General features: G+C 58.5%; 1 protein-coding gene and 13 non-coding genes across 14 annotated transcripts; all 14 read right to left on the minus strand.

The window, feature by feature from the left end:
* Positions 1-1,034: 1,034 nt before the first annotated feature.
* Positions 1,035-12,767, minus strand: LOC140122845 (uncharacterized). The gene is made up of 8 exons (XM_072144092.1): positions 10,949-12,767; positions 9,905-10,034; positions 9,507-9,804; positions 8,589-9,386; positions 7,578-8,159; positions 3,188-4,838; positions 2,072-2,273; positions 1,035-1,174 (listed from the first exon to the last, which is right to left on the minus strand). Exons 1-7 carry the CDS (start codon positions 12,516-12,518, stop codon positions 2,125-2,127), a joined length of 5,178 nt encoding a protein of 1,725 aa, XP_072000193.1. The 5' UTR covers positions 12,519-12,767; the 3' UTR covers positions 1,035-1,174; positions 2,072-2,124.
* On the minus strand, positions 5,803-5,918 carry LOC140123077 (U5 spliceosomal RNA). The gene has a single exon (XR_011854415.1). It is a non-coding gene; the product is annotated as a U5 spliceosomal RNA (small nuclear RNA).
* Positions 12,768-13,563: 796 nt separating the features above from the next.
* On the minus strand, positions 13,564-13,679 carry LOC140123078 (U5 spliceosomal RNA). The gene has a single exon (XR_011854416.1). It is a non-coding gene; the product is annotated as a U5 spliceosomal RNA (small nuclear RNA).
* Positions 13,680-14,450: 771 nt separating this feature from the next.
* LOC140123079 (U5 spliceosomal RNA) lies at positions 14,451-14,566 on the minus strand. Its single transcript, XR_011854417.1, has one exon. It is a non-coding gene; the product is annotated as a U5 spliceosomal RNA (small nuclear RNA).
* A 763-nt stretch (positions 14,567-15,329) lies between these two features.
* Positions 15,330-15,445, minus strand: LOC140123081 (U5 spliceosomal RNA). Its single transcript, XR_011854418.1, has one exon. It is a non-coding gene; the product is annotated as a U5 spliceosomal RNA (small nuclear RNA).
* A 763-nt stretch (positions 15,446-16,208) lies between these two features.
* Positions 16,209-16,324, minus strand: LOC140123082 (U5 spliceosomal RNA). Its single transcript, XR_011854419.1, has one exon. It is a non-coding gene; the product is annotated as a U5 spliceosomal RNA (small nuclear RNA).
* Positions 16,325-17,099: 775 nt separating this feature from the next.
* Positions 17,100-17,215, minus strand: LOC140123083 (U5 spliceosomal RNA). The gene has a single exon (XR_011854420.1). It is a non-coding gene; the product is annotated as a U5 spliceosomal RNA (small nuclear RNA).
* Positions 17,216-17,978: 763 nt separating this feature from the next.
* On the minus strand, positions 17,979-18,094 carry LOC140123084 (U5 spliceosomal RNA). The gene has a single exon (XR_011854421.1). It is a non-coding gene; the product is annotated as a U5 spliceosomal RNA (small nuclear RNA).
* Positions 18,095-18,857: 763 nt separating this feature from the next.
* Positions 18,858-18,973, minus strand: LOC140123086 (U5 spliceosomal RNA). The gene has a single exon (XR_011854423.1). It is a non-coding gene; the product is annotated as a U5 spliceosomal RNA (small nuclear RNA).
* Positions 18,974-19,736: 763 nt separating this feature from the next.
* Positions 19,737-19,852, minus strand: LOC140123087 (U5 spliceosomal RNA). The gene has a single exon (XR_011854424.1). It is a non-coding gene; the product is annotated as a U5 spliceosomal RNA (small nuclear RNA).
* Positions 19,853-20,614: 762 nt separating this feature from the next.
* On the minus strand, positions 20,615-20,730 carry LOC140123088 (U5 spliceosomal RNA). The gene has a single exon (XR_011854425.1). It is a non-coding gene; the product is annotated as a U5 spliceosomal RNA (small nuclear RNA).
* A 763-nt stretch (positions 20,731-21,493) lies between these two features.
* Positions 21,494-21,609, minus strand: LOC140123089 (U5 spliceosomal RNA). The gene has a single exon (XR_011854426.1). It is a non-coding gene; the product is annotated as a U5 spliceosomal RNA (small nuclear RNA).
* A 763-nt stretch (positions 21,610-22,372) lies between these two features.
* Positions 22,373-22,488, minus strand: LOC140123090 (U5 spliceosomal RNA). The gene has a single exon (XR_011854427.1). It is a non-coding gene; the product is annotated as a U5 spliceosomal RNA (small nuclear RNA).
* Positions 22,489-23,265: 777 nt separating this feature from the next.
* LOC140123091 (U5 spliceosomal RNA) lies at positions 23,266-23,381 on the minus strand. The gene has a single exon (XR_011854428.1). It is a non-coding gene; the product is annotated as a U5 spliceosomal RNA (small nuclear RNA).
* Positions 23,382-23,966: the final 585 nt, after the last annotated feature.

Here is a 23,966-nt window from a genome sequence, read left to right on the forward strand (position 1 = left end):
GCGTGGTGGGTCATGGAGCTCCTTGGCACAGAGTCTTGGAAATGGGGCTCCAGGGCGTCCAACAGGCTCTGAGCAAAGGGGCACCCCCAAAACAGGTGCAGGGGAGTCTCCTCCGACCAGGGGCACCTGGGGCAATAGGGGGTGTTGCTCAGTCTCCGGGCATAGGTGAAGGCCCGCAGGGGCAGCCCCCCTTGGATGGCCATCCACGAGATGTCCTTGTGCCTGTTGAGCAGTCGGGCCCAGGACACGTTGGCCCAGACCGCCTGGGCCGTGTCCTGGGTGACTCCTGGGACAAATTCCAACAAGTCTTTGGCTCGGATGAGCTTGTGCACGGTCTTTGGTTTCCACAGGTCGGGCTTAAGTCCCTCCAGTTGGTGCTCCCTCACGAAACGGACGGCCTGGCCGTAGTACCAGGGCGCGTCCCAGTTGTAAGGGATGGAGCTGTCCCACTTGTCCCAGCCTAGCCCCCTCCAGAGGGGCAGGAGGAAAAAACGGGACATGGACTTTCCCGCAGACCTTGCAGAGTTCCTCAGGGTCCTGCGCACGCAGTCACAAACAAAGAAGATCCAGAGCAAAGTGGAGATGTCGGGGACACCTTTGCCCCCCTTGCTTGGCTCCTTGAACATGACCGCTCGCTTGACCCGGTCCATCTTTGAGCCCCAAACAAAATGAAAAACGGTCCTGGTAACGGCCTTGCAGACGGGGGCCGGGGGCGGCCACGCCTGAGCCGCGTACTGGAGTACGGGCAGCACCTCGTTACGCAGGACGAGCGTCTTCCCCTCCAAGGAGAGCTGTCTGAGGCTCCACAGGGTGACTCTGGTGTTGACTTTGGCCAAGCGTTCTTGCCAGGTCTTCAGGGCTGCGCCTTCCCTCCCGAACCAAACCCCCAGGACCTTCATGAAGTCCGGCTGAATGGTGAAGGGGAAGGGGGCAGAAGAAGCAAGCTGCCAGTCTCCGAAAAGCATGGCCTCCGACTTCCCGCAGTTGACTTTTGCCCCCGAAGCCTGTCCGAACTCCTCGCAGGTCTGGACGAGCGCCGTCACAGAGCTCCGGTCGGAGCAGAAGACGGTCACGTCGTCCATGTACAGCGAGCACTTGACCTCGTCGCGCCCTGGTCCCGGTGCGGTGATCCCTCTGATCCCTTGGTTCTGCCGGATAGACTCTGCGAACAGCTCTATAACGCAAACAAAAAGAAGGGGTGAAAGAGGGCAGCCTTGCCTGACCCCCGAAAGCACAGGGAAGGGGTCAGTCTTCCAGCCGTTCACCAACACCGAGCTGTGGATATCAAGGTACATTAGGTCAACGTAGGAGCAGAACGTCTTACCTAACCCGAACCTGCGCAGGGCCTGGCTCATGAAGCGGTGGGAGACACGGTCGAAGGCCTTCTCCTGGTCCAGGCTGACCAGGGCCGCGCGGACGCGGCGGCTTCCGACGTAGTGCAAGGTGTCCCTCACCAGGGCCAGGTTGTCCGCGATCCGGCGGCCCGGAACGCCGCAGGTCTGGTCCGGGTGGACGATCTCTCCGATGACTCCTTTCAGCCTGTTGGCGAGCACCTTGGCCAGGATCTTGTAGTCCACGTTGAGCAGAGAGATGGGACGCCAGTTCCGCAGGTCGCACCTCTCTCCCTTGTGCTTGTACAAGACCGTGATCAGTCCCTGCCTCAGGGACGGCGGCATCCTACCCTCCACCACCATCTCCTCGTAGAGCTCCAGCAGGTCCGGGCAGATGAGGTCCCCCAGCGCTACGTAGAGCTCGGCCGGGAGACCGTCACCGCCCGGGGTCCTGCCGGGTCTGAAGGATTTGGCGGCAGAGAGCAGCTCGGCCGCCGTCAGAGGGGCGTCCGTGGCCTCGGCACCTGCAGGATCGAGGGTGTTAGCGATACCTGACAGGAACCTCTCGGCGGCTTCGTCGTCCGTGGGCTTGCGGGAGTAGAGGTCGCCGTAGAAGTCGCTGACGACTCCCATGACGGCGTTCTTCCCCCTCTGCACGCATCCGCTTTCGTCACGTAGTTCGTTCAGGGGCGTGTGGCCGGCGTGGACTTTCCTGAAAAAGAAAGAGTTACACTTCTCACCCTTCTCCAGGTTGTCCACTTTGGCACGAAAGATGATTCGCCTGGATTCCTCCTCAAAGTGCCTCTTCAGGCCCTTCTTGGTGTCCTCCAGCTCCTCTCTGACGTCCCAACCGCAGCGCTGGAGGTCCTGCAGGGATCTCAGCTGGCGCTGGAGGTCTCTGAGGCCCCTCTTGGCCGCGGCCGCCTGCCGCCTGCCTTTGTCCTGAAAGAAAGAACGGATTTCAACTTTAGCGTATTCCCACCATTCGCTTACAGTTTCAAACAAACATTTGTCGTTTCTCAGGACCATGTAGATGTCCCTCAGCTCCGCCTGCACTCCCTCCTCAGCCAGCAGGGCGCAGTTCAGCTTCCAGGAGCCCGGGCCCGGCGGGAAGCCGTGGCCCAGGGCGCACCTTACCTGCACCGCCCTGTGGTCGGAGAAGAAGCAGGGGACCGTGGAGGACCCGCACTGCCTGATCGCCTTGGAGGTGAACACAAAGTCAATCCTAGAACGGGAAGCGCCGTCGGGGCTGCTCCAAGTGTAATTCACGGAGCCGGCCCCGACGGCGTCCCTCAGGGATGCTTCCGTCACTACCTCTATCAGCAGCTTGGATGTGGCGTCCAGCTTGCGCCACTCTTCCTCTATGACGCAGTTGAAGTCGCCGGCCAACACCACTGCCCTAGTGGTGGCGAGTTGCGGCCTGAGGTTCTGGAAAAGCTCCAGTCGCTCACCCCTGTCAGGGGAAGCGTACACGCTGATGAGCCGCACGGGCTCACCCGCCCAGGAGCCGTCCACGACCAGAAGTCGGCCGCAGACTAGCTCCTGGACGGAATCAAGCGTGAAAGCGCTCCCCCTGAGAAGGATGGCGGTACCAGCAGACCTGCAATCGCCCCCACCGGACCAGTAGGAAGGACCGTGACTCCAGCCCCTGGCCAGATGGTCGTAGGACCTAGAGGAGGGGATACCACATTCCTGTAACATGTAAACATCGCACGACTGGGAGGCAAGGTAAGTTAGTGCAGTCTGACAACGAAACTTATCTCTAATGCTTCTAACATTGATGGAAAAAACGGTTAGGTTAGCCATCATGAGGGAAGAAAAAGAGGGTTAGGTTGGGACGATACCGCCTTAGTTACCTGTCCGGTCGGGCGGCTTGCCTTCGGTTCCGTCCGGAACCTTTTTGAGGTTCTCCAGCACCTCGTCCAGGTGCTGCTCCTCCGCGGTCAGGTCGATGGAGCTGGAGAGGGGGCAGTGTTCCCTGAAACCGGCTTCCATCTCCTCGAAGAACTCTTCCTTTTCTGCGTCCTGTTCGGCCGCCTGGGGCGGCTCCGCCGCCTCCTCCAGCGGTTTCTTGCTGGTGGAGTCGCTGACGGGGCTGTCCCTCTGTTTCCTCTTCCGCCGACTTGGCTCTGGGGAGACAGGGTTTGAGACAAGGGCCTGGGAGAGGTAGGGGAAGTTTGTCTCTGTCATGGCAAGAGGAGAGGTGGCGGGGGAGGAGGTCATTAGTGCCGCCTCTCCAAAGGAGGTGGGGATGGACTGGGGCGGGAGGGTTGCCCTAGGGGCTGGTGACAGAATTTCTGAGATGCTGGCTAGGGGGGGGATGGCAATCTCAGCTGGGGAGAGGGGGGAGGGAGGGTTATGGGAGGTCAGGGAGGGCTGGGTGGTGGAAGGTGTCACCTTCTTTGTCTTACCAGACCTGGGTTTTGGCGCCTCCGACTGCTTGTTCGCATTCTTTGACGCCTTCTTCCTGGGCTGAGGTGTCGACACAGCGGGCGTCCGAGCTTCAAAGCCCTTGGCCGGAGCCAGTGCGGCAACGTCTGCCCAGGTCCTTTTCCTCTCTGGACAATCCTTGTAGAGATGTCCAGCTAGTCCGCAGAGGTTACAGGTTGTTCTCCTCGGGCAGTCCTTAGAGACGTGACCCGTCACCCGGCAGTTCTTGCACGCCTCCTCCTTGCAGGCCTTGATCACGTGCCCTTCTTGTCCGCATTTCCGGCAGGTCCGCGGCATGTCTGGGTAGAAAATCAGGCCGTAGGAGTTCCCCAGCGTGAAGGACTGGGGCAGGTGCTTGAGTCCGTCCTTGGCTTCCGGGTCCGGCAGGAGCCGGACGGTCGCCGTCCACTTACCCATCCAGAGGCCGTAGCAGTTCAGGATCTTGGCCGGTTCCTTCACCACTATGCAGTACCTCGAGAGGAGGGTGTTGATGTCGCTTCCGGGGGTCCGGAGGTTCCACATGGACACCGTAATCTTCCTCTCTTCCCTCTGCAGCAAGCAGTTGCCGACAAAGTTGGAGAAGGGAGAGTCCGGGGCCGCCGCCTTGATCGCTTCCCAGTACCTTCTGCAGACGTTCACCGAGATGAACGTCACGTAGAAGAGCCCGGTGACCATGGCCTGGATTCCGAAGATGTCCGAGGCTTTCACCCCCTGGTCCAGCAGCATTTTCTTGCAGAACACTTCCTTGGTCATGTCCGGCACCCTTCCGTCTACCTCCTTCAGTCGCAGCGCCACCGTGTCCCTCATGTAGGGCGGGAGCTTGGGGGGCTCCTGGCTGGTCTGCTTAGCCGCTGGGGGCTGCTGCTCAGAGGAGGAGGAGGCTTCAGGGGTAGAAGCAGCTGCTGGGGCCTGGGGCTCCTCTTCCATCCTTTCTTCCTGGGTGTGCTTGGTTTTCTTCTGTTTCTTTGTTCCGGTGGCTTTGCTTGAAGAGGCCATGGCTTCTTTCAGGCTTGCTCCGGAGGTGTGAAGAACTTCCAGGGAGGCTTGCTTTGCTCGGCTTCCAAGAAGGGGGCGGAGCTATGCAAATCTTCCCAGCAGAGTTTCTTCTCGAGGTGCTTGTTCTTCTCTGGTTCTCTTCAGGTGAGTCTAGATCTAAGCGAGTGCTTGCTCTGTGTTCTTAAAAGAACAACACTGCGCATAATCTGCAGAAATCCTCCAGTCTTCAAGGCGAAAGATTTTTGCGTTTTGAAGAAGAACCAGAGTTGGTGATTGAAGGCTAGAGGGCGCCACCGCCGGCCCCAGCCCCCGCCCAGGCCCAGGCTGGCTTAGGGAGAGAGCCGTCAGCACGGGCGGGGGAGGGGAAGCAGGTGGCCCCCCCGCCGGCGGAACTCCTAGCAGCTTTCCAAGCCCAGCTCAGCTTTCCTGGAAGGAAAGCGGCCAGAGCGAGTGAGGGGAAGAAAGACAAGTGGGGGAACAGGAAACCCCCCAGAATTCAGGGTTCCTTCGGCCGCATTTGCATGTATGCAAGCCAGAGCCAGCTCCCACCAGTCTCAGCGGGGAGGAAGCAGAAACCACAATCATCCCTTTGTTTGATCCGGCCACCCCGGATCATGCGCTTTGCCGCGGCGGACCCTGTCCCCGCAGGGTTGACGACGTTTCGGAGGGAAAACCCGGCGCCGCGCGCGGCAAGAGGTCGCCGCCCTGATGCTGGCGGGCCCCGTGTCCCGCCTGCCCGGCCCCGGGAAGCGGGCCTGCTCTCAAGCCGGACTTATGCCTGGCGTGCCCCTGACAGTGCCCGCACTGTAAGTACAAAGACAGAGTCACCTGCTCCTGCCGGCGTCGTCGTCGTCGTCGTCGTCTTCTTCTTCGGCGGCGGCGGCAAAAAAGGAGAAGTGGGGATGAGTAGGCGGGAGGCTTACCTCCTTTGCTGGATAAGGCAGTGGGCAAGTGACTTTTAAAAAAAAAAAAAAAAAAATCTGGGTTTTTTTTTTTTTTTTTTTTTTTTTTTGTGCTGCTTCTGTTTTTTCCACCAGGACAAGGAAGCTTCAGCGAGCTGAAGCGTACAAAAATTGGTACGAAACTCAGTTCCGTTCCTCTCCACGGAAATCTTTAGTAAAAGGCGAAAGATTTTTGCGTTTTGAAGAAGAACCAGAGTTGGTGATTGAAGGCTAGAGGGCGCCACCGCCGGCCCCAGCCCCCGCCCAGGCCCAGGCTGGCTTAGGGAGAGAGCCGTCAGCACGGGCGGGGGAGGGGAAGCAGGTGGCCCCCCCGCCGGCGGAACTCCTAGCAGCTTTCCAAGCCCAGCTCAGCTTTCCTGGAAGGAAAGCGGCCAGAGCGAGTGAGGGGAAGAAAGACAAGTGGGGGAACAGGAAACCCCCCAGAATTCAGGGTTCCTTCGGCCGCATTTGCATGTATGCAAGCCAGAGCCAGCTCCCACCAGTCTCAGCGGGGAGGAAGCAGAAACCACAATCATCCCTTTGTTTGATCCGGCCACCCCGGATCATGCGCTTTGCCGCGGCGGACCCTGTCCCCGCAGGGTTGACGACGTTTCGGAGGGAAAACCCGGCGCCGCGCGCGGCAAGAGGTCGCCGCCCTGATGCTGGCGGGCCCCGTGTCCCGCCTGCCCGGCCCCGGGAAGCGGGCCTGCTCTCAAGCCGGACTTATGCCTGGCGTGCCCCTGACAGTGCCCGCACTGTAAGTACAAAGACAGAGTCACCTGCTCCTGCCGGCGTCGTCGTCGTCGTCGTCTTCTTCTTCGGCGGCGGCAAAAAAGGAGAAGTGGGGATGAGTAGGCGGGAGGCTTACCTCCTTTGCTGGATAAGGCAGTGGGCAAGTGACTTTTAAAAAAAAAAAAAAAAAAAATCTGGGTTTTTTTTTTTTTTTTTTTTTTTTTTTGTGCTGCTTCTGTTTTTTCCACCAGGACAAGGAAGCTTCAGCGAGCTGAAGCGTACAAAAATTGGTACGAAACTCAGTTCCGTTCCTCTCCACGGAAATCTTTAGTAAAAGGCTTTATTGAATGAGCATAAGTCAAAGTTACATACATTTGCACAGACATACAGCGTATACTGTGTCGCAGCACAGACCACGACACGACATATACAATAAATTAAGATTCATACATAGTGTTGACAGCACACAGGAGTATAATCCTCAACCATGGCATGAAAACACTATACTTGCACACTGCTCTCTCAATTGACCTAACTAAACACGCATTGCATTTCAATTATGGCGACGACAAAGTGTAAAAACGGAAAAGGGTGCGGGGTGGAAGGGGAAGGGGTGGGGGTAACACTTGCCCGAAGCTTTATTGAAAGACAGACACAGAAGGGGGAAAAACAAGGAAGGGAACCTAGCAAAAGTCCACTTCCTGGTTTGGGCCATTTGCATAATGTATGCGTGACCCAGAATCCCCTGTAAAAGTCCAAATCCAGTGGAAAGTGAGTGTTTTCTGGTATTTGCCAGATAAACACAGCCTGTAATTCCTAACACACCTAATCTAAGCAAAGTCCAGCATTTCATACAAAAGTCCTGAACTTGTGCGAAGCGTAGATGTCTTGCAAAGTCCAAAAAAGGGGCTTTTGCCTGGATTCTCCCTGAGGGAGGCGGTGGGCGCCTGGGGAGGCGATCCTAGCTCACAGCAGGGGGTCCACATCCAGCTAGGCGTTAGCCTGTCTTGCTCTTACTGTGTCCTCACAGCTAAGACATTGACTCCTGCTGAGGCACTGCAGCGTCGTCGTCGCTCGGTATACCTCAGTGGAGGGGGGAGGAGCCTCCTGTGAAGGGGGCCTCTCCTTCTTGTCAATGTCTCCCTGCTAGGGAGTAATCCAGCAGGCTGTTGAGGACAAGTCTGTAGCAATCTGGCGTCGTCAAAGCTGTCTTGTGCCAAGTGAGGAGTCTCCTGGCGTACCAGATGGCGTCCTTATAGCAATTTATAAGGAGCCAGGCGGCCTGGATGTCCTCAATGGCATGAGTGCCCTGGAACAGCCCATAAAGCACCGCGTGGTGGGTCATGGAGCTCCTTGGCACAGAGTCTTGGAAATGGGGCTCCAGGGCGTCCAACAGGCTCTGAGCAAAGGGGCACCCCCAAAACAGGTGCAGGGGAGTCTCCTCCGACCAGGGGCACCTGGGGCAATAGGGGGTGTTGCTCAGTCTCCGGGCATAGGTGAAGGCCCGCAGGGGCAGCCCCCCTTGGATGGCCATCCACGAGATGTCCTTGTGCCTGTTGAGCAGTCGGGCCCAGGACACGTTGGCCCAGACCGCCTGGGCCGTGTCCTGGGTGACTCCTGGGACAAATTCCAACAAGTCTTTGGCTCGGATGAGCTTGTGCACGGTCTTTGGTTTCCACAGGTCGGGCTTAAGTCCCTCCAGTTGGTGCTCCCTCACGAAACGGACGGCCTGGCCGTAGTACCAGGGCGCGTCCCAGTTGTAAGGGATGGAGCTGTCCCACTTGTCCCAGCCTAGCCCCCTCCAGAGGGGCAGGAGGAAAAAACGGGACATGGACTTTCCCGCAGACCTTGCAGAGTTCCTCAGGGTCCTGCGCACGCAGTCACAAACAAAGAAGATCCAGAGCAAAGTGGAGATGTCGGGGACACCTTTGCCCCCCTTGCTTGGCTCCTTGAACATGACCGCTCGCTTGACCCGGTCCATCTTTGAGCCCCAAACAAAATGAAAAACGGTCCTGGTAACGGCCTTGCAGACGGGGGCCGGGGGCGGCCACGCCTGAGCCGCGTACTGGAGTACGGGCAGCACCTCGTTACGCAGGACGAGCGTCTTCCCCTCCAAGGAGAGCTGTCTGAGGCTCCACAGGGTGACTCTGGTGTTGACTTTGGCCAAGCGTTCTTGCCAGGTCTTCAGGGCTGCGCCTTCCCTCCCGAACCAAACCCCCAGGACCTTCATGAAGTCCGGCTGAATGGTGAAGGGGAAGGGGGCAGAAGAAGCAAGCTGCCAGTCTCCGAAAAGCATGGCCTCCGACTTCCCGCAGTTGACTTTTGCCCCCGAAGCCTGTCCGAACTCCTCGCAGGTCTGGACGAGCGCCGTCACAGAGCTCCGGTCGGAGCAGAAGACGGTCACGTCGTCCATGTACAGCGAGCACTTGACCTCGTCGCGCCCTGGTCCCGGTGCGGTGATCCCTCTGATCCCTTGGTTCTGCCGGATAGACTCTGCGAACAGCTCTATAACGCAAACAAAAAGAAGGGGTGAAAGAGGGCAGCCTTGCCTGACCCCCGAAAGCACAGGGAAGGGGTCAGTCTTCCAGCCGTTCACCAACACCGAGCTGTGGATATCAAGGTACATTAGGTCAACGTAGGAGCAGAACGTCTTACCTAACCCGAACCTGCGCAGGGCCTGGCTCATGAAGCGGTGGGAGACACGGTCGAAGGCCTTCTCCTGGTCCAGGCTGACCAGGGCCGCGCGGACGCGGCGGCTTCCGACGTAGTGCAAGGTGTCCCTCACCAGGGCCAGGTTGTCCGCGATCCGGCGGCCCGGAACGCCGCAGGTCTGGTCCGGGTGGACGATCTCTCCGATGACTCCTTTCAGCCTGTTGGCGAGCACCTTGGCCAGGATCTTGTAGTCCACGTTGAGCAGAGAGATGGGACGCCAGTTCCGCAGGTCGCACCTCTCTCCCTTGTGCTTGTACAAGACCGTGATCAGTCCCTGCCTCAGGGACGGCGGCATCCTACCCTCCACCACCATCTCCTCGTAGAGCTCCAGCAGGTCCGGGCAGATGAGGTCCCCCAGCGCTACGTAGAGCTCGGCCGGGAGACCGTCACCGCCCGGGGTCCTGCCGGGTCTGAAGGATTTGGCGGCAGAGAGCAGCTCGGCCGCCGTCAGAGGGGCGTCCGTGGCCTCGGCACCTGCAGGATCGAGGGTGTTAGCGATACCTGACAGGAACCTCTCGGCGGCTTCGTCGTCCGTGGGCTTGCGGGAGTAGAGGTCGCCGTAGAAGTCGCTGACGACTCCCATGACGGCGTTCTTCCCCCTCTGCACGCATCCGCTTTCGTCACGTAGTTCGTTCAGGGGCGTGTGGCCGGCGTGGACTTTCCTGAAAAAGAAAGAGTTACACTTCTCACCCTTCTCCAGGTTGTCCACTTTGGCACGAAAGATGATTCGCCTGGATTCCTCCTCAAAGTGCCTCTTCAGGCCCTTCTTGGTGTCCTCCAGCTCCTCTCTGACGTCCCAACCGCAGCGCTGGAGGTCCTGCAGGGATCTCAGCTGGCGCTGGAGGTCTCTGAGGCCCCTCTTGGCCGCGGCCGCCTGCCGCCTGCCTTTGTCCTGAAAGAAAGAACGGATTTCAACTTTAGCGTATTCCCACCATTCGCTTACAGTTTCAAACAAACATTTGTCGTTTCTCAGGACCATGTAGATGTCCCTCAGCTCCGCCTGCACTCCCTCCTCAGCCAGCAGGGCGCAGTTCAGCTTCCAGGAGCCCGGGCCCGGCGGGAAGCCGTGGCCCAGGGCGCACCTTACCTGCACCGCCCTGTGGTCGGAGAAGAAGCAGGGGACCGTGGAGGACCCGCACTGCCTGATCGCCTTGGAGGTGAACACAAAGTCAATCCTAGAACGGGAAGCGCCGTCGGGGCTGCTCCAAGTGTAATTCACGGAGCCGGCCCCGACGGCGTCCCTCAGGGATGCTTCCGTCACTACCTCTATCAGCAGCTTGGATGTGGCGTCCAGCTTGCGCCACTCTTCCTCTATGACGCAGTTGAAGTCGCCGGCCAACACCACTGCCCTAGTGGTGGCGAGTTGCGGCCTGAGGTTCTGGAAAAGCTCCAGTCGCTCACCCCTGTCAGGGGAAGCGTACACGCTGATGAGCCGCACGGGCTCACCCGCCCAGGAGCCGTCCACGACCAGAAGTCGGCCGCAGACTAGCTCCTGGACGGAATCAAGCGTGAAAGCGCTCCCCCTGAGAAGGATGGCGGTACCAGCAGACCTGCAATCGCCCCCACCGGACCAGTAGGAAGGACCGTGACTCCAGCCCCTGGCCAGATGGTCGTAGGACCTAGAGGAGGGGATACCACATTCCTGTAACATGTAAACATCGCACGACTGGGAGGCAAGGTAAGTTAGTGCAGTCTGACAACGAAACTTATCTCTAATGCTTCTAACATTGATGGAAAAAACGGTTAGGTTAGCCATCATGAGGGAAGAAAAAGAGGGTTAGGTTGGGACGATACCGCCTTAGTTACCTGTCCGGTCGGGCGGCTTGCCTTCGGTTCCGTCCGGAACCTTTTTGAGGTTCTCCAGCACCTCGTCCAGGTGCTGCTCCTCCGCGGTCAGGTCGATGGAGCTGGAGAGGGGGCAGTGTTCCCTGAAACCGGCTTCCATCTCCTCGAAGAACTCTTCCTTTTCTGCGTCCTGTTCGGCCGCCTGGGGCGGCTCCGCCGCCTCCTCCAGCGGTTTCTTGCTGGTGGAGTCGCTGACGGGGCTGTCCCTCTGTTTCCTCTTCCGCCGACTTGGCTCTGGGGAGACAGGGTTTGAGACAAGGGCCTGGGAGAGGTAGGGGAAGTTTGTCTCTGTCATGGCAAGAGGAGAGGTGGCGGGGGAGGAGGTCATTAGTGCCGCCTCTCCAAAGGAGGTGGGGATGGACTGGGGCGGGAGGGTTGCCCTAGGGGCTGGTGACAGAATTTCTGAGATGCTGGCTAGGGGGGGGATGGCAATCTCAGCTGGGGAGAGGGGGGAGGGAGGGTTATGGGAGGTCAGGGAGGGCTGGGTGGTGGAAGGTGTCACCTTCTTTGTCTTACCAGACCTGGGTTTTGGCGCCTCCGACTGCTTGTTCGCATTCTTTGACGCCTTCTTCCTGGGCTGAGGTGTCGACACAGCGGGCGTCCGAGCTTCAAAGCCCTTGGCCGGAGCCAGTGCGGCAACGTCTGCCCAGGTCCTTTTCCTCTCTGGACAATCCTTGTAGAGATGTCCAGCTAGTCCGCAGAGGTTACAGGTTGTTCTCCTCGGGCAGTCCTTAGAGACGTGACCCGTCACCCGGCAGTTCTTGCACGCCTCCTCCTTGCAGGCCTTGATCACGTGCCCTTCTTGTCCGCATTTCCGGCAGGTCCGCGGCATGTCTGGGTAGAAAATCAGGCCGTAGGAGTTCCCCAGCGTGAAGGACTGGGGCAGGTGCTTGAGTCCGTCCTTGGCTTCCGGGTCCGGCAGGAGCCGGACGGTCGCCGTCCACTTACCCATCCAGAGGCCGTAGCAGTTCAGGATCTTGGCCGGTTCCTTCACCACTATGCAGTACCTCGAGAGGAGGGTGTTGATGTCGCTTCCGGGGGTCCGGAGGTTCCACATGGACACCGTAATCTTCCTCTCTTCCCTCTGCAGCAAGCAGTTGCCGACAAAGTTGGAGAAGGGAGAGTCCGGGGCCGCCGCCTTGATCGCTTCCCAGTACCTTCTGCAGACGTTCACCGAGATGAACGTCACGTAGAAGAGCCCGGTGACCATGGCCTGGATTCCGAAGATGTCCGAGGCTTTCACCCCCTGGTCCAGCAGCATTTTCTTGCAGAACACTTCCTTGGTCATGTCCGGCACCCTTCCGTCTACCTCCTTCAGTCGCAGCGCCACCGTGTCCCTCATGTAGGGCGGGAGCTTGGGGGGCTCCTGGCTGGTCTGCTTAGCCGCTGGGGGCTGCTGCTCAGAGGAGGAGGAGGCTTCAGGGGTAGAAGCAGCTGCTGGGGCCTGGGGCTCCTCTTCCATCCTTTCTTCCTGGGTGTGCTTGGTTTTCTTCTGTTTCTTTGTTCCGGTGGCTTTGCTTGAAGAGGCCATGGCTTCTTTCAGGCTTGCTCCGGAGGTGTGAAGAACTTCCAGGGAGGCTTGCTTTGCTCGGCTTCCAAGAAGGGGGCGGAGCTATGCAAATCTTCCCAGCAGAGTTTCTTCTCGAGGTGCTTGTTCTTCTCTGGTTCTCTTCAGGTGAGTCTAGATCTAAGCGAGTGCTTGCTCTGTGTTCTTAAAAGAACAACACTGCGCATAATCTGCAGAAATCCTCCAGTCTTCAAGGCGAAAGATTTTTGCGTTTTGAAGAAGAACCAGAGTTGGTGATTGAAGGCTAGAGGGCGCCACCGCCGGCCCCAGCCCCCGCCCAGGCCCAGGCTGGCTTAGGGAGAGAGCCGTCAGCACGGGCGGGGGAGGGGAAGCAGGTGGCCCCCCCGCCGGCGGAACTCCTAGCAGCTTTCCAAGCCCAGCTCAGCTTTCCTGGAAGGAAAGCGGCCAGAGCGAGTGAGGGGAAGAAAGACAAGTGGGGGAACAGGAAACCCCCCAGAATTCAGGGTTCCTTCGGCCGCATTTGCATGTATGCAAGCCAGAGCCAGCTCCCACCAGTCTCAGCGGGGAGGAAGCAGAAACCACAATCATCCCTTTGTTTGATCCGGCCACCCCGGATCATGCGCTTTGCCGCGGCGGACCCTGTCCCCGCAGGGTTGACGACGTTTCGGAGGGAAAACCCGGCGCCGCGCGCGGCAAGAGGTCGCCGCCCTGATGCTGGCGGGCCCCGTGTCCCGCCTGCCCGGCCCCGGGAAGCGGGCCTGCTCTCAAGCCGGACTTATGCCTGGCGTGCCCCTGACAGTGCCCGCACTGTAAGTACAAAGACAGAGTCACCTGCTCCTGCCGGCGTCGTCGTCGTCGTCGTCGTCTTCTTCTTCGGCGGCGGCGGCAAAAAAGGAGAAGTGGGGATGAGTAGGCGGGAGGCTTACCTCCTTTGCTGGATAAGGCAGTGGGCAAGTGACTTTTAAAAAAAAAAAAAAAAAAATCTGGGTTTTTTTTTTTTTTTTTTTTTTTTTTTGTGCTGCTTCTGTTTTTTCCACCAGGACAAGGAAGCTTCAGCGAGCTGAAGCGTACAAAAATTGGTACGAAACTCAGTTCCGTTCCTCTCCACGGAAATCTTTAGTAAAAGGCGAAAGATTTTTGCGTTTTGAAGAAGAACCAGAGTTGGTGATTGAAGGCTAGAGGGCGCCACCGCCGGCCCCAGCCCCCGCCCAGGCCCAGGCTGGCTTAGGGAGAGAGCCGTCAGCACGGGCGGGGGAGGGGAAGCAGGTGGCCCCCCCGCCGGCGGAACTCCTAGCAGCTTTCCAAGCCCAGCTCAGCTTTCCTGGAAGGAAAGCGGCCAGAGCGAGTGAGGGGAAGAAAGACAAGTGGGGGAACAGGAAACCCCCCAGAATTCAGGGTTCCTTCGGCCGCATTTGCATGTATGCAAGCCAGAGCCAGCTCCCACCAGTCTCAGCGGGGAGGAAGCAGAAACCACAATCATCCCTTTGTTTGATCCGGCCACCCCGGATCATGCGCTTTGCCGCGGCGGACCCTGTCCCCGCAGGGTTGACGACGTTTCGGAGGGAAAACCCGGCGCCGCGCGCGGCAAGAGGTCGCCGCCCTGATGCTGGCGGGCCCCGTGTCCCGCCTGCCCGGCCCCGGGAAGCGGGCCTGCTCTCAAGCCGGACTTATGCCTGGCGTGCCCCTGACAGTGCCCGCACTGTAAGTACAAAGACAGAGTCACCTGCTCCTGCCGGCGTCGTCGTCGTCGTCGTCTTCTTCTTCGGCGGCGGCAAAAAAGGAGAAGTGGGGATGAGTAGGCGGGAGGCTTACCTCCTTTGCTGGATAAGGCAGTGGGCAAGTGACTTTTAAAAAAAAAAAAAAAAAAAATCTGGGTTTTTTTTTTTTTTTTTTTTTTTTTTTGTGCTGCTTCTGTTTTTTCCACCAGGACAAGGAAGCTTCAGCGAGCTGAAGCGTACAAAAATTGGTACGAAACTCAGTTCCGTTCCTCTCCACGGAAATCTTTAGTAAAAGGCGAAAGATTTTTGCGTTTTGAAGAAGAACCAGAGTTGGTGATTGAAGGCTAGAGGGCGCCACCGCCGGCCCCAGCCCCCGCCCAGGCCCAGGCTGGCTTAGGGAGAGAGCCGTCAGCACGGGCGGGGGAGGGGAAGCAGGTGGCCGCCCGCCGGCCAAACTCCTTGCAGCTTTCCAAGCCCAGCACAGCTTCCTGGAAGGAAAGCGGCCAGAGCGAGCGAGGGGAAGAAAGAGAAGTGGGGGAACAAGAAACCCCCCAGAATTCAGGGTTCCTTCGGCCGCATTTGCATGTATGCAAGCCAGAGCCAGCTCCCACCAGTCTCAGCGGGGAGGAAGCAGAAACCACAATCATCCCTTTGTTTGATCCGGCCACCCCGGATCATGCGCTTTGCCGCAGCGGACCCTGTCCCCGCAGGGTTGACGACGTTTCGGAGGGAAACCCTGGCGCCGCGCGCGGCAAGCGGTCGCCGCCCTGATGCTGGCGGGCCCCGGCTCCCGCCTGCCAGGCCCCGGGAAGCGGGCCTGCTTTCAAGCCGGACTTATGCCTGGCGTGCCCCTGACAGTGCCCGCACTGTAAGTACAAAGACAGAGTCACCTGCTCCTGCCGGCGTCGTCGTCTTCTTCTTCGGCGGCGGCAACAAAGGAGAAGTGGGGATGAGTAGGCGGGAGGCTTACCTCCTTTGCTGGATAAGGCAGTGGGGAAGTGACTTTTGAAAAAAAAAAAAAAAAAAAAAACCTGGGTGGTTTTTTTTTTTTTTTTTTTTTTTTGTGCTGCTTCTGTTTTTTCCACCAGGACAAGGAAGCTTCAGCGAGCTGAAGCGTACAAAAATTGGTACGAAACTCAGTTCCGTTCCTCTCCACGGAAATCTTTAGTAAAAGGCGAAAGATTTTTGCGTTTTGAAGAAGAACCAGAGTTGGTGATTGAAGGCTAGAGGGCGCCACCGCCGGCCCCAGCCCCCGCCCAGGCCCAGGCTGGCTTAGGGAGAGAGCCGTCAGCACGGGCGGGGGAGGGGAAGCAGGTGGCCGCCCGCCGGCCAAACTCCTTGCAGCTTTCCAAGCCCAGCACAGCTTCCTGGAAGGAAAGCGGCCAGAGCGAGCGAGGGGAAGAAAGAGAAGTGGGGGAACAAGAAACCCCCCAGAATTCAGGGTTCCTTCGGCCGCATTTGCATGTATGCAAGCCAGAGCCAGCTCCCACCAGTCTCAGCGGGGAGGAAGCAGAAACCACAATCATCCCTTTGTTTGATCCGGCCACCCCGGATCATGCGCTTTGCCGCAGCGGACCCTGTCCCCGCAGGGTTGACGACGTTTCGGAGGGAAACCCTGGCGCCGCGCGCGGCAAGCGGTCGCCGCCCTGATGCTGGCGGGCCCCGGCTCCCGCCTGCCAGGCCCCGGGAAGCGGGCCTGCTTTCAAGCCGGACTTATGCCTGGCGTGCCCCTGACAGTGCCCGCACTGTAAGTACAAAGACAGAGTCACCTGCTCCTGCCGGCGTCGTCGTCTTCTTCTTCGGCGGCGGCAACAAAGGAGAAGTGGGGATGAGTAGGCGGGAGGCTTACCTCCTTTGCTGGATAAGGCAGTGGGGAAGTGACTTTTGAAAAAAAAAAAAAAAAAAAAAACCTGGGTGGTTTTTTTTTTTTTTTTTTTTTTTTGTGCTGCTTCTGTTTTTTCCACCAGGACAAGGAAGCTTCAGCGAGCTGAAGCGTACAAAAATTGGTACGAAACTCAGTTCCGTTCCTCTCCACGGAAATCTTTAGTAAAAGGCGAAAGATTTTTGCGTTTTGAAGAAGAACCAGAGTTGGTGATTGAAGGCTAGAGGGCGCCACCGCCGGCCCCAGCCCCCGCCCAGGCCCAGGCTGGCTTAGGGAGAGAGCCGTCAGCACGGGCGGGGGAGGGGAAGCAGGTGGCCGCCCGCCGGCCAAACTCCTTGCAGCTTTCCAAGCCCAGCACAGCTTCCTGGAAGGAAAGCGGCCAGAGCGAGCGAGGGGAAGAAAGAGAAGTGGGGGAACAAGAAACCCCCCAGAATTCAGGGTTCCTTCGGCCGCATTTGCATGTATGCAAGCCAGAGCCAGCTCCCACCAGTCTCAGCGGGGAGGAAGCAGAAACCACAATCATCCCTTTGTTTGATCCGGCCACCCCGGATCATGCGCTTTGCCGCAGCGGACCCTGTCCCCGCAGGGTTGACGACGTTTCGGAGGGAAACCCTGGCGCCGCGCGCGGCAAGCGGTCGCCGCCCTGATGCTGGCGGGCCCCGGCTCCCGCCTGCCAGGCCCCGGGAAGCGGGCCTGCTTTCAAGCCGGACTTATGCCTGGCGTGCCCCTGACAGTGCCCGCACTGTAAGTACAAAGACAGAGTCACCTGCTCCTGCCGGCGTCGTCGTCGTCGTCGTCGTCTTCTTCTTCGGCGGCGGCGGCAAAAAAGGAGAAGTGGGGATGAGTAGGCGGGAGGCTTACCTCCTTTGCTGGATAAGGCAGTGGGCAAGTGACTTTTAAAAAAAAAAAAAAAAAAATCTGGGTTTTTTTTTTTTTTTTTTTTTTTTTTTTGTGCTGCTTCTGTTTTTTCCACCAGGACAAGGAAGCTTCAGCGAGCTGAAGCGTACAAAAATTGGTACGAAACTCAGTTCCGTTCCTCTCCACGGAAATCTTTAGTAAAAGGCGAAAGATTTTTGCGTTTTGAAGAAGAACCAGAGTTGGTGATTGAAGGCTAGAGGGCGCCACCGCCGGCCCCAGCCCCCGCCCAGGCCCAGGCTGGCTTAGGGAGAGAGCCGTCAGCACGGGCGGGGGAGGGGAAGCAGGTGGCCGCCCGCCGGCCAAACTCCTTGCAGCTTTCCAAGCCCAGCACAGCTTCCTGGAAGGAAAGCGGCCAGAGCGAGCGAGGGGAAGAAAGAGAAGTGGGGGAACAAGAAACCCCCCAGAATTCAGGGTTCCTTCGGCCGCATTTGCATGTATGCAAGCCAGAGCCAGCTCCCACCAGTCTCAGCGGGGAGGAAGCAGAAACCACAATCATCCCTTTGTTTGATCCGGCCACCCCGGATCATGCGCTTTGCCGCAGCGGACCCTGTCCCCGCAGGGTTGACGACGTTTCGGAGGGAAACCCTGGCGCCGCGCGCGGCAAGCGGTCGCCGCCCTGATGCTGGCGGGCCCCGGCTCCCGCCTGCCAGGCCCCGGGAAGCGGGCCTGCTTTCAAGCCGGACTTATGCCTGGCGTGCCCCTGACAGTGCCCGCACTGTAAGTACAAAGACAGAGTCACCTGCTCCTGCCGGCGTCGTCGTCTTCTTCTTCGGCGGCGGCAACAAAGGAGAAGTGGGGATGAGTAGGCGGGAGGCTTACCTCCTTTGCTGGATAAGGCAGTGGGGAAGTGACTTTTGAAAAAAAAAAAAAAAAAAAAAACCTGGGTGGTTTTTTTTTTTTTTTTTTTTTTTTGTGCTGCTTCTGTTTTTTCCACCAGGACAAGGAAGCTTCAGCGAGCTGAAGCGTACAAAAATTGGTACGAAACTCAGTTCCGTTCCTCTCCACGGAAATCTTTAGTAAAAGGCGAAAGATTTTTGCGTTTTGAAGAAGAACCAGAGTTGGTGATTGAAGGCTAGAGGGCGCCACCGCCGGCCCCAGCCCCCGCCCAGGCCCAGGCTGGCTTAGGGAGAGAGCCGTCAGCACGGGCGGGGGAGGGGAAGCAGGTGGCCGCCCGCCGGCCAAACTCCTTGCAGCTTTCCAAGCCCAGCACAGCTTCCTGGAAGGAAAGCGGCCAGAGCGAGCGAGGGGAAGAAAGAGAAGTGGGGGAACAAGAAACCCCCCAGAATTCAGGGTTCCTTCGGCCGCATTTGCATGTATGCAAGCCAGAGCCAGCTCCCACCAGTCTCAGCGGGGAGGAAGCAGAAACCACAATCATCCCTTTGTTTGATCCGGCCACCCCGGATCATGCGCTTTGCCGCAGCGGACCCTGTCCCCGCAGGGTTGACGACGTTTCGGAGGGAAACCCTGGCGCCGCGCGCGGCAAGCGGTCGCCGCCCTGATGCTGGCGGGCCCCGGCTCCCGCCTGCCAGGCCCCGGGAAGCGGGCCTGCTTTCAAGCCGGACTTATGCCTGGCGTGCCCCTGACAGTGCCCGCACTGTAAGTACAAAGACAGAGTCACCTGCTCCTGCCGGCGTCGTCGTCTTCTTCTTCGGCGGCGGCAACAAAGGAGAAGTGGGGATGAGTAGGCGGGAGGCTTACCTCCTTTGCTGGATAAGGCAGTGGGGAAGTGACTTTTGAAAAAAAAAAAAAAAAAAAAAACCTGGGTGGTTTTTTTTTTTTTTTTTTTTTTTTGTGCTGCTTCTGTTTTTTCCACCAGGACAAGGAAGCTTCAGCGAGCTGAAGCGTACAAAAATTGGTACGAAACTCAGTTCCGTTCCTCTCCACGGAAATCTTTAGTAAAAGGCGAAAGATTTTTGCGTTTTGAAGAAGAACCAGAGTTGGTGATTGAAGGCTAGAGGGCGCCACCGCCGGCCCCAGCCCCCGCCCAGGCCCAGGCTGGCTTAGGGAGAGAGCCGTCAGCACGGGCGGGGGAGGGGAAGCAGGTGGCCGCCCGCCGGCCAAACTCCTTGCAGCTTTCCAAGCCCAGCACAGCTTCCTGGAAGGAAAGCGGCCAGAGCGAGCGAGGGGAAGAAAGAGAAGTGGGGGAACAAGAAACCCCCCAGAATTCAGGGTTCCTTCGGCCGCATTTGCATGTATGCAAGCCAGAGCCAGCTCCCACCAGTCTCAGCGGGGAGGAAGCAGAAACCACAATCATCCCTTTGTTTGATCCGGCCACCCCGGATCATGCGCTTTGCCGCAGCGGACCCTGTCCCCGCAGGGTTGACGACGTTTCGGAGGGAAACCCTGGCGCCGCGCGCGGCAAGCGGTCGCCGCCCTGATGCTGGCGGGCCCCGGCTCCCGCCTGCCAGGCCCCGGGAAGCGGGCCTGCTTTCAAGCCGGACTTATGCCTGGCGTGCCCCTGACAGTGCCCGCACTGTAAGTACAAAGACAGAGTCACCTGCTCCTGCCGGCGTCGTCGTCTTCTTCTTCGGCGGCGGCAACAAAGGAGAAGTGGGGATGAGTAGGCGGGAGGCTTACCTCCTTTGCTGGATAAGGCAGTGGGGAAGTGACTTTTGAAAAAAAAAAAAAAAAAAAAAACCTGGGTGGTTTTTTTTTTTTTTTTTTTTTTTTGTGCTGCTTCTGTTTTTTCCACCAGGACAAGGAAGCTTCAGCGAGCTGAAGCGTACAAAAATTGGTACGAAACTCAGTTCCGTTCCTCTCCACGGAAATCTTTAGTAAAAGGCGAAAGATTTTTGCGTTTTGAAGAAGAACCAGAGTTGGTGATTGAAGGCTAGAGGGCGCCACCGCCGGCCCCAGCCCCCGCCCAGGCCCAGGCTGGCTTAGGGAGAGAGCCGTCAGCACGGGCGGGGGAGGGGAAGCAGGTGGCCGCCCGCCGGCCAAACTCCTTGCAGCTTTCCAAGCCCAGCACAGCTTCCTGGAAGGAAAGCGGCCAGAGCGAGCGAGGGGAAGAAAGAGAAGTGGGGGAACAAGAAACCCCCCAGAATTCAGGGTTCCTTCGGCCGCATTTGCATGTATGCAAGCCAGAGCCAGCTCCCACCAGTCTCAGCGGGGAGGAAGCAGAAACCACAATCATCCCTTTGTTTGATCCGGCCACCCCGGATCATGCGCTTTGCCGCAGCGGACCCTGTCCCCGCAGGGTTGACGACGTTTCGGAGGGAAACCCTGGCGCCGCGCGCGGCAAGCGGTCGCCGCCCTGATGCTGGCGGGCCCCGGCTCCCGCCTGCCAGGCCCCGGGAAGCGGGCCTGCTTTCAAGCCGGACTTATGCCTGGCGTGCCCCTGACAGTGCCCGCACTGTAAGTACAAAGACAGAGTCACCTGCTCCTGCCGGCGTCGTCGTCTTCTTCTTCGGCGGCGGCAACAAAGGAGAAGTGGGGATGAGTAGGCGGGAGGCTTACCTCCTTTGCTGGATAAGGCAGTGGGGAAGTGACTTTTGAAAAAAAAAAAAAAAAAAAAACCTGGGTGGTTTTTTTTTTTTTTTTTTTTTTTTGTGCTGCTTCTGTTTTTTCCACCAGGACAAGGAAGCTTCAGCGAGCTGAAGCGTACAAAAATTGGTACGAAACTCAGTTCCGTTCCTCTCCACGGAAATCTTTAGTAAAAGGCGAAAGATTTTTGCGTTTTGAAGAAGAACCAGAGTTGGTGATTGAAGGCTAGAGGGCGCCACCGCCGGCCCCAGCCCCCGCCCAGGCCCAGGCTGGCTTAGGGAGAGAGCCGTCAGCACGGGCGGGGGAGGGGAAGCAGGTGGCCGCCCGCCGGCCAAACTCCTTGCAGCTTTCCAAGCCCAGCACAGCTTCCTGGAAGGAAAGCGGCCAGAGCGAGCGAGGGGAAGAAAGAGAAGTGGGGGAACAAGAAACCCCCCAGAATTCAGGGTTCCTTCGGCCGCATTTGCATGTATGCAAGCCAGAGCCAGCTCCCACCAGTCTCAGCGGGGAGGAAGCAGAAACCACAATCATCCCTTTGTTTGATCCGGCCACCCCGGATCATGCGCTTTGCCGCAGCGGACCCTGTCCCCGCAGGGTTGACGACGTTTCGGAGGGAAACCCTGGCGCCGCGCGCGGCAAGCGGTCGCCGCCCTGATGCTGGCGGGCCCCGGCTCCCGCCTGCCAGGCCCCGGGAAGCGGGCCTGCTTTCAAGCCGGACTTATGCCTGGCGTGCCCCTGACAGTGCCCGCACTGTAAGTACAAAGACAGAGTCACCTGCTCCTGCCGGCGTCGTCGTCTTCTTCTTCGGCGGCGGCAACAAAGGAGAAGTGGGGATGAGTAGGCGGGAGGCTTACCTCCTTTGCTGGATAAGGCAGTGGGGAAGTGACTTTTGAAAAAAAAAAAAAAAAAAAAAACCTGGGTGGTTTTTTTTTTTTTTTTTTTTTTTTGTGCTGCTTCTGTTTTTTCCACCAGGACAAGGAAGCTTCAGCGAGCTGAAGCGTACAAAAATTGGTACGAAACTCAGTTCCGTTCCTCTCCACGGAAATCTTTAGTAAAAGGCGAAAGATTTTTGCGTTTTGAAGAAGAACCAGAGTTGGTGATTGAAGGCTAGAGGGCGCCACCGCCGGCCCCAGCCCCCGCCCAGGCCCAGGCTGGCTTAGGGAGAGAGCCGTCAGCACGGGCGGGGGAGGGGAAGCAGGTGGCCGCCCGCCGGCCAAACTCCTTGCAGCTTTCCAAGCCCAGCACAGCTTCCTGGAAGGAAAGCGGCCAGAGCGAGCGAGGGGAAGAAAGAGAAGTGGGGGAACAAGAAACCCCCCAGAATTCAGGGTTCCTTCGGCCGCATTTGCATGTATGCAAGCCAGAGCCAGCTCCCACCAGTCTCAGCGGGGAGGAAGCAGAAACCACAATCATCCCTTTGTTTGATCCGGCCACCCCGGATCATGCGCTTTGCCGCAGCGGACCCTGTCCCCGCAGGGTTGACGACGTTTCGGAGGGAAACCCTGGCGCCGCGCGCGGCAAGCGGTCGCCGCCCTGATGCTGGCGGGCCCCGGCTCCCGCCTGCCAGGCCCCGGGAAGCGGGCCTGCTTTCAAGCCGGACTTATGCCTGGCGTGCCCCTGACAGTGCCCGCACTGTAAGTACAAAGACAGAGTCACCTGCTCCTGCCGGCGTCGTCGTCTTCTTCTTCGGCGGCGGCAACAAAGGAGAAGTGGGGATGAGTAGGCGGGAGGCTTACCTCCTTTGCTGGATAAGGCAGTGGGGAAGTGACTTTTGAAAAAAAAAAAAAAAAAAAAAACCTGGGTGGTTTTTTTTTTTTTTTTTTTTTTTTGTGCTGCTTCTGTTTTTTCCACCAGGACAAGGAAGCTTCAGCGAGCTGAAGCGTACAAAAATTGGTACGAAACTCAGTTCCGTTCCTCTCCACGGAAATCTTTAGTAAAAGGCGAAAGATTTTTGCGTTTTGAAGAAGAACCAGAGTTGGTGATTGAAGGCTAGAGGGCGCCACCGCCGGCCCCAGCCCCCGCCCAGGCCCAGGCTGGCTTAGGGAGAGAGCCGTCAGCACGGGCGGGGGAGGGGAAGCAGGTGGCCCCCCCGCCGGCGGAACTCCTAGCAGCTTTCCAAGCCCAGCTCAGCTTTCCTGGAAGGAAAGCGGCCAGAGCGAGTGAGGGGAAGAAAGACAAGTGGGGGAACAGGAAACCCCCCAGAATTCAGGGTTCCTTCGGCCGCATTTGCATGTATGCAAGCCAGAGCCAGCTCCCACCAGTCTCAGCGGGGAGGAAGCAGAAACCACAATCATCCCTTTGTTTGATCCGGCCACCCCGGATCATGCGCTTTGCCGCGGCGGACCCTGTCCCCGCAGGGTTGACGACGTTTCGGAGGGAAAACCCGGCGCCGCGCGCGGCAAGAGGTCGCCGCCCTGATGCTGGCGGGCCCCGTGTCCCGCCTGCCCGGCCCCGGGAAGCGGGCCTGCTCTCAAGCCGGACTTATGCCTGGCGTGCCCCTGACAGTGCCCGCACTGTAAGTACAAAGACAGAGTCACCTGCTCCTGCCGGCGTCGTCGTCGTCGTCGTCGTCTTCTTCTTCGGCGGCGGCGGCAAAAAAGGAGAAGTGGGGATGAGTAGGCGGGAGGCTTACCTCCTTTGCTGGATAAGGCAGTGGGCAAGTGACTTTTAAAAAAAAAAAAAAAAAAAATCTGGGTTTTTTTTTTTTTTTTTTTTTTTTTTTGTGCTGCTTCTGTTTTTTCCACCAGGACAAGGAAGCTTCAGCGAGCTGAAGCGTACAAAAATTGGTACGAAACTCAGTTCCGTTCCTCTCCACGGAAATCTTTAGTAAAAGGCGAAAGATTTTTGCGTTTTGAAGAAGAACCAGAGTTGGTGATTGAAGGCTAGAGGGCGCCACCGCCGGCCCCAGCCCCCGCCCAGGCCCAGGCTGGCTTAGGGAGAGAGCCGTCAGCACGGGCGGGGGAGGGGAAGCAGGTGGCCCCCCCGCCGGCGGAACTCCTAGCAGCTTTCCAAGCCCAGCTCAGCTTTCCTGGAAGGAAAGCGGCCAGAGCGAGTGAGGGGAAGAAAGACAAGTGGGGGAACAGGAAACCCCCCAGAATTCAGGGTTCCTTCGGCCGCATTTGCATGTATGCAAGCCAGAGCCAGCTCCCACCAGTCTCAGCGGGGAGGAAGCAGAAACCACAATCATCCCTTTGTTTGATCCGGCCACCCCGGATCATGCGCTTTGCCGCGGCGGAGCCTGTCCCCGCAGGGTTGACGACGTTTCGGAGGGAAAACCCGGCGCCGCGCGCGGCAAGAGGTCGCCGCCCTGATGCTGGCGGGCCCCGTGTCCCGCCTGCCCGGCCCCGGGAAGCGGGCCTGCTCTCAAGCCGGACTTATGCCTGGCGTGCCCCTGACAGTGCCCGCACTGTAAGTACAAAGACAGAGTCACCTGCTCCTGCCGGCGTCGTCGTCGTC

The sequence above is a fragment of the Engystomops pustulosus genome, chromosome 3, assembly GCF_040894005.1.
Source record: "Engystomops pustulosus chromosome 3, aEngPut4.maternal, whole genome shotgun sequence".
Classification (NCBI taxonomy): Eukaryota; Metazoa; Chordata; class Amphibia; order Anura; family Leptodactylidae; genus Engystomops; species Engystomops pustulosus.

Bases quoted from the DNA above. Each gene is read 5' to 3' on its own strand.
- LOC140122845 (XM_072144092.1), bottom strand. From the start codon at position 12,518: ATGGCCTCTTCAAGCAAAGCCACCGGAACAAAGAAACAGAAGAAAACC. The intron at 9,805-9,904 runs GCCTGAAGAGGC...TTTCTTTTTCAG, and splicing joins GCTGGAGGACACCAAGAAGG to GAAAGTCCACGCCGGCCACA. The intron at 2,274-3,187 runs GTAACTAAGGCG...TCTTTCTTTCAG, and splicing joins CAAGCCGCCCGACCGGACAG to GACAAAGGCAGGCGGCAGGC.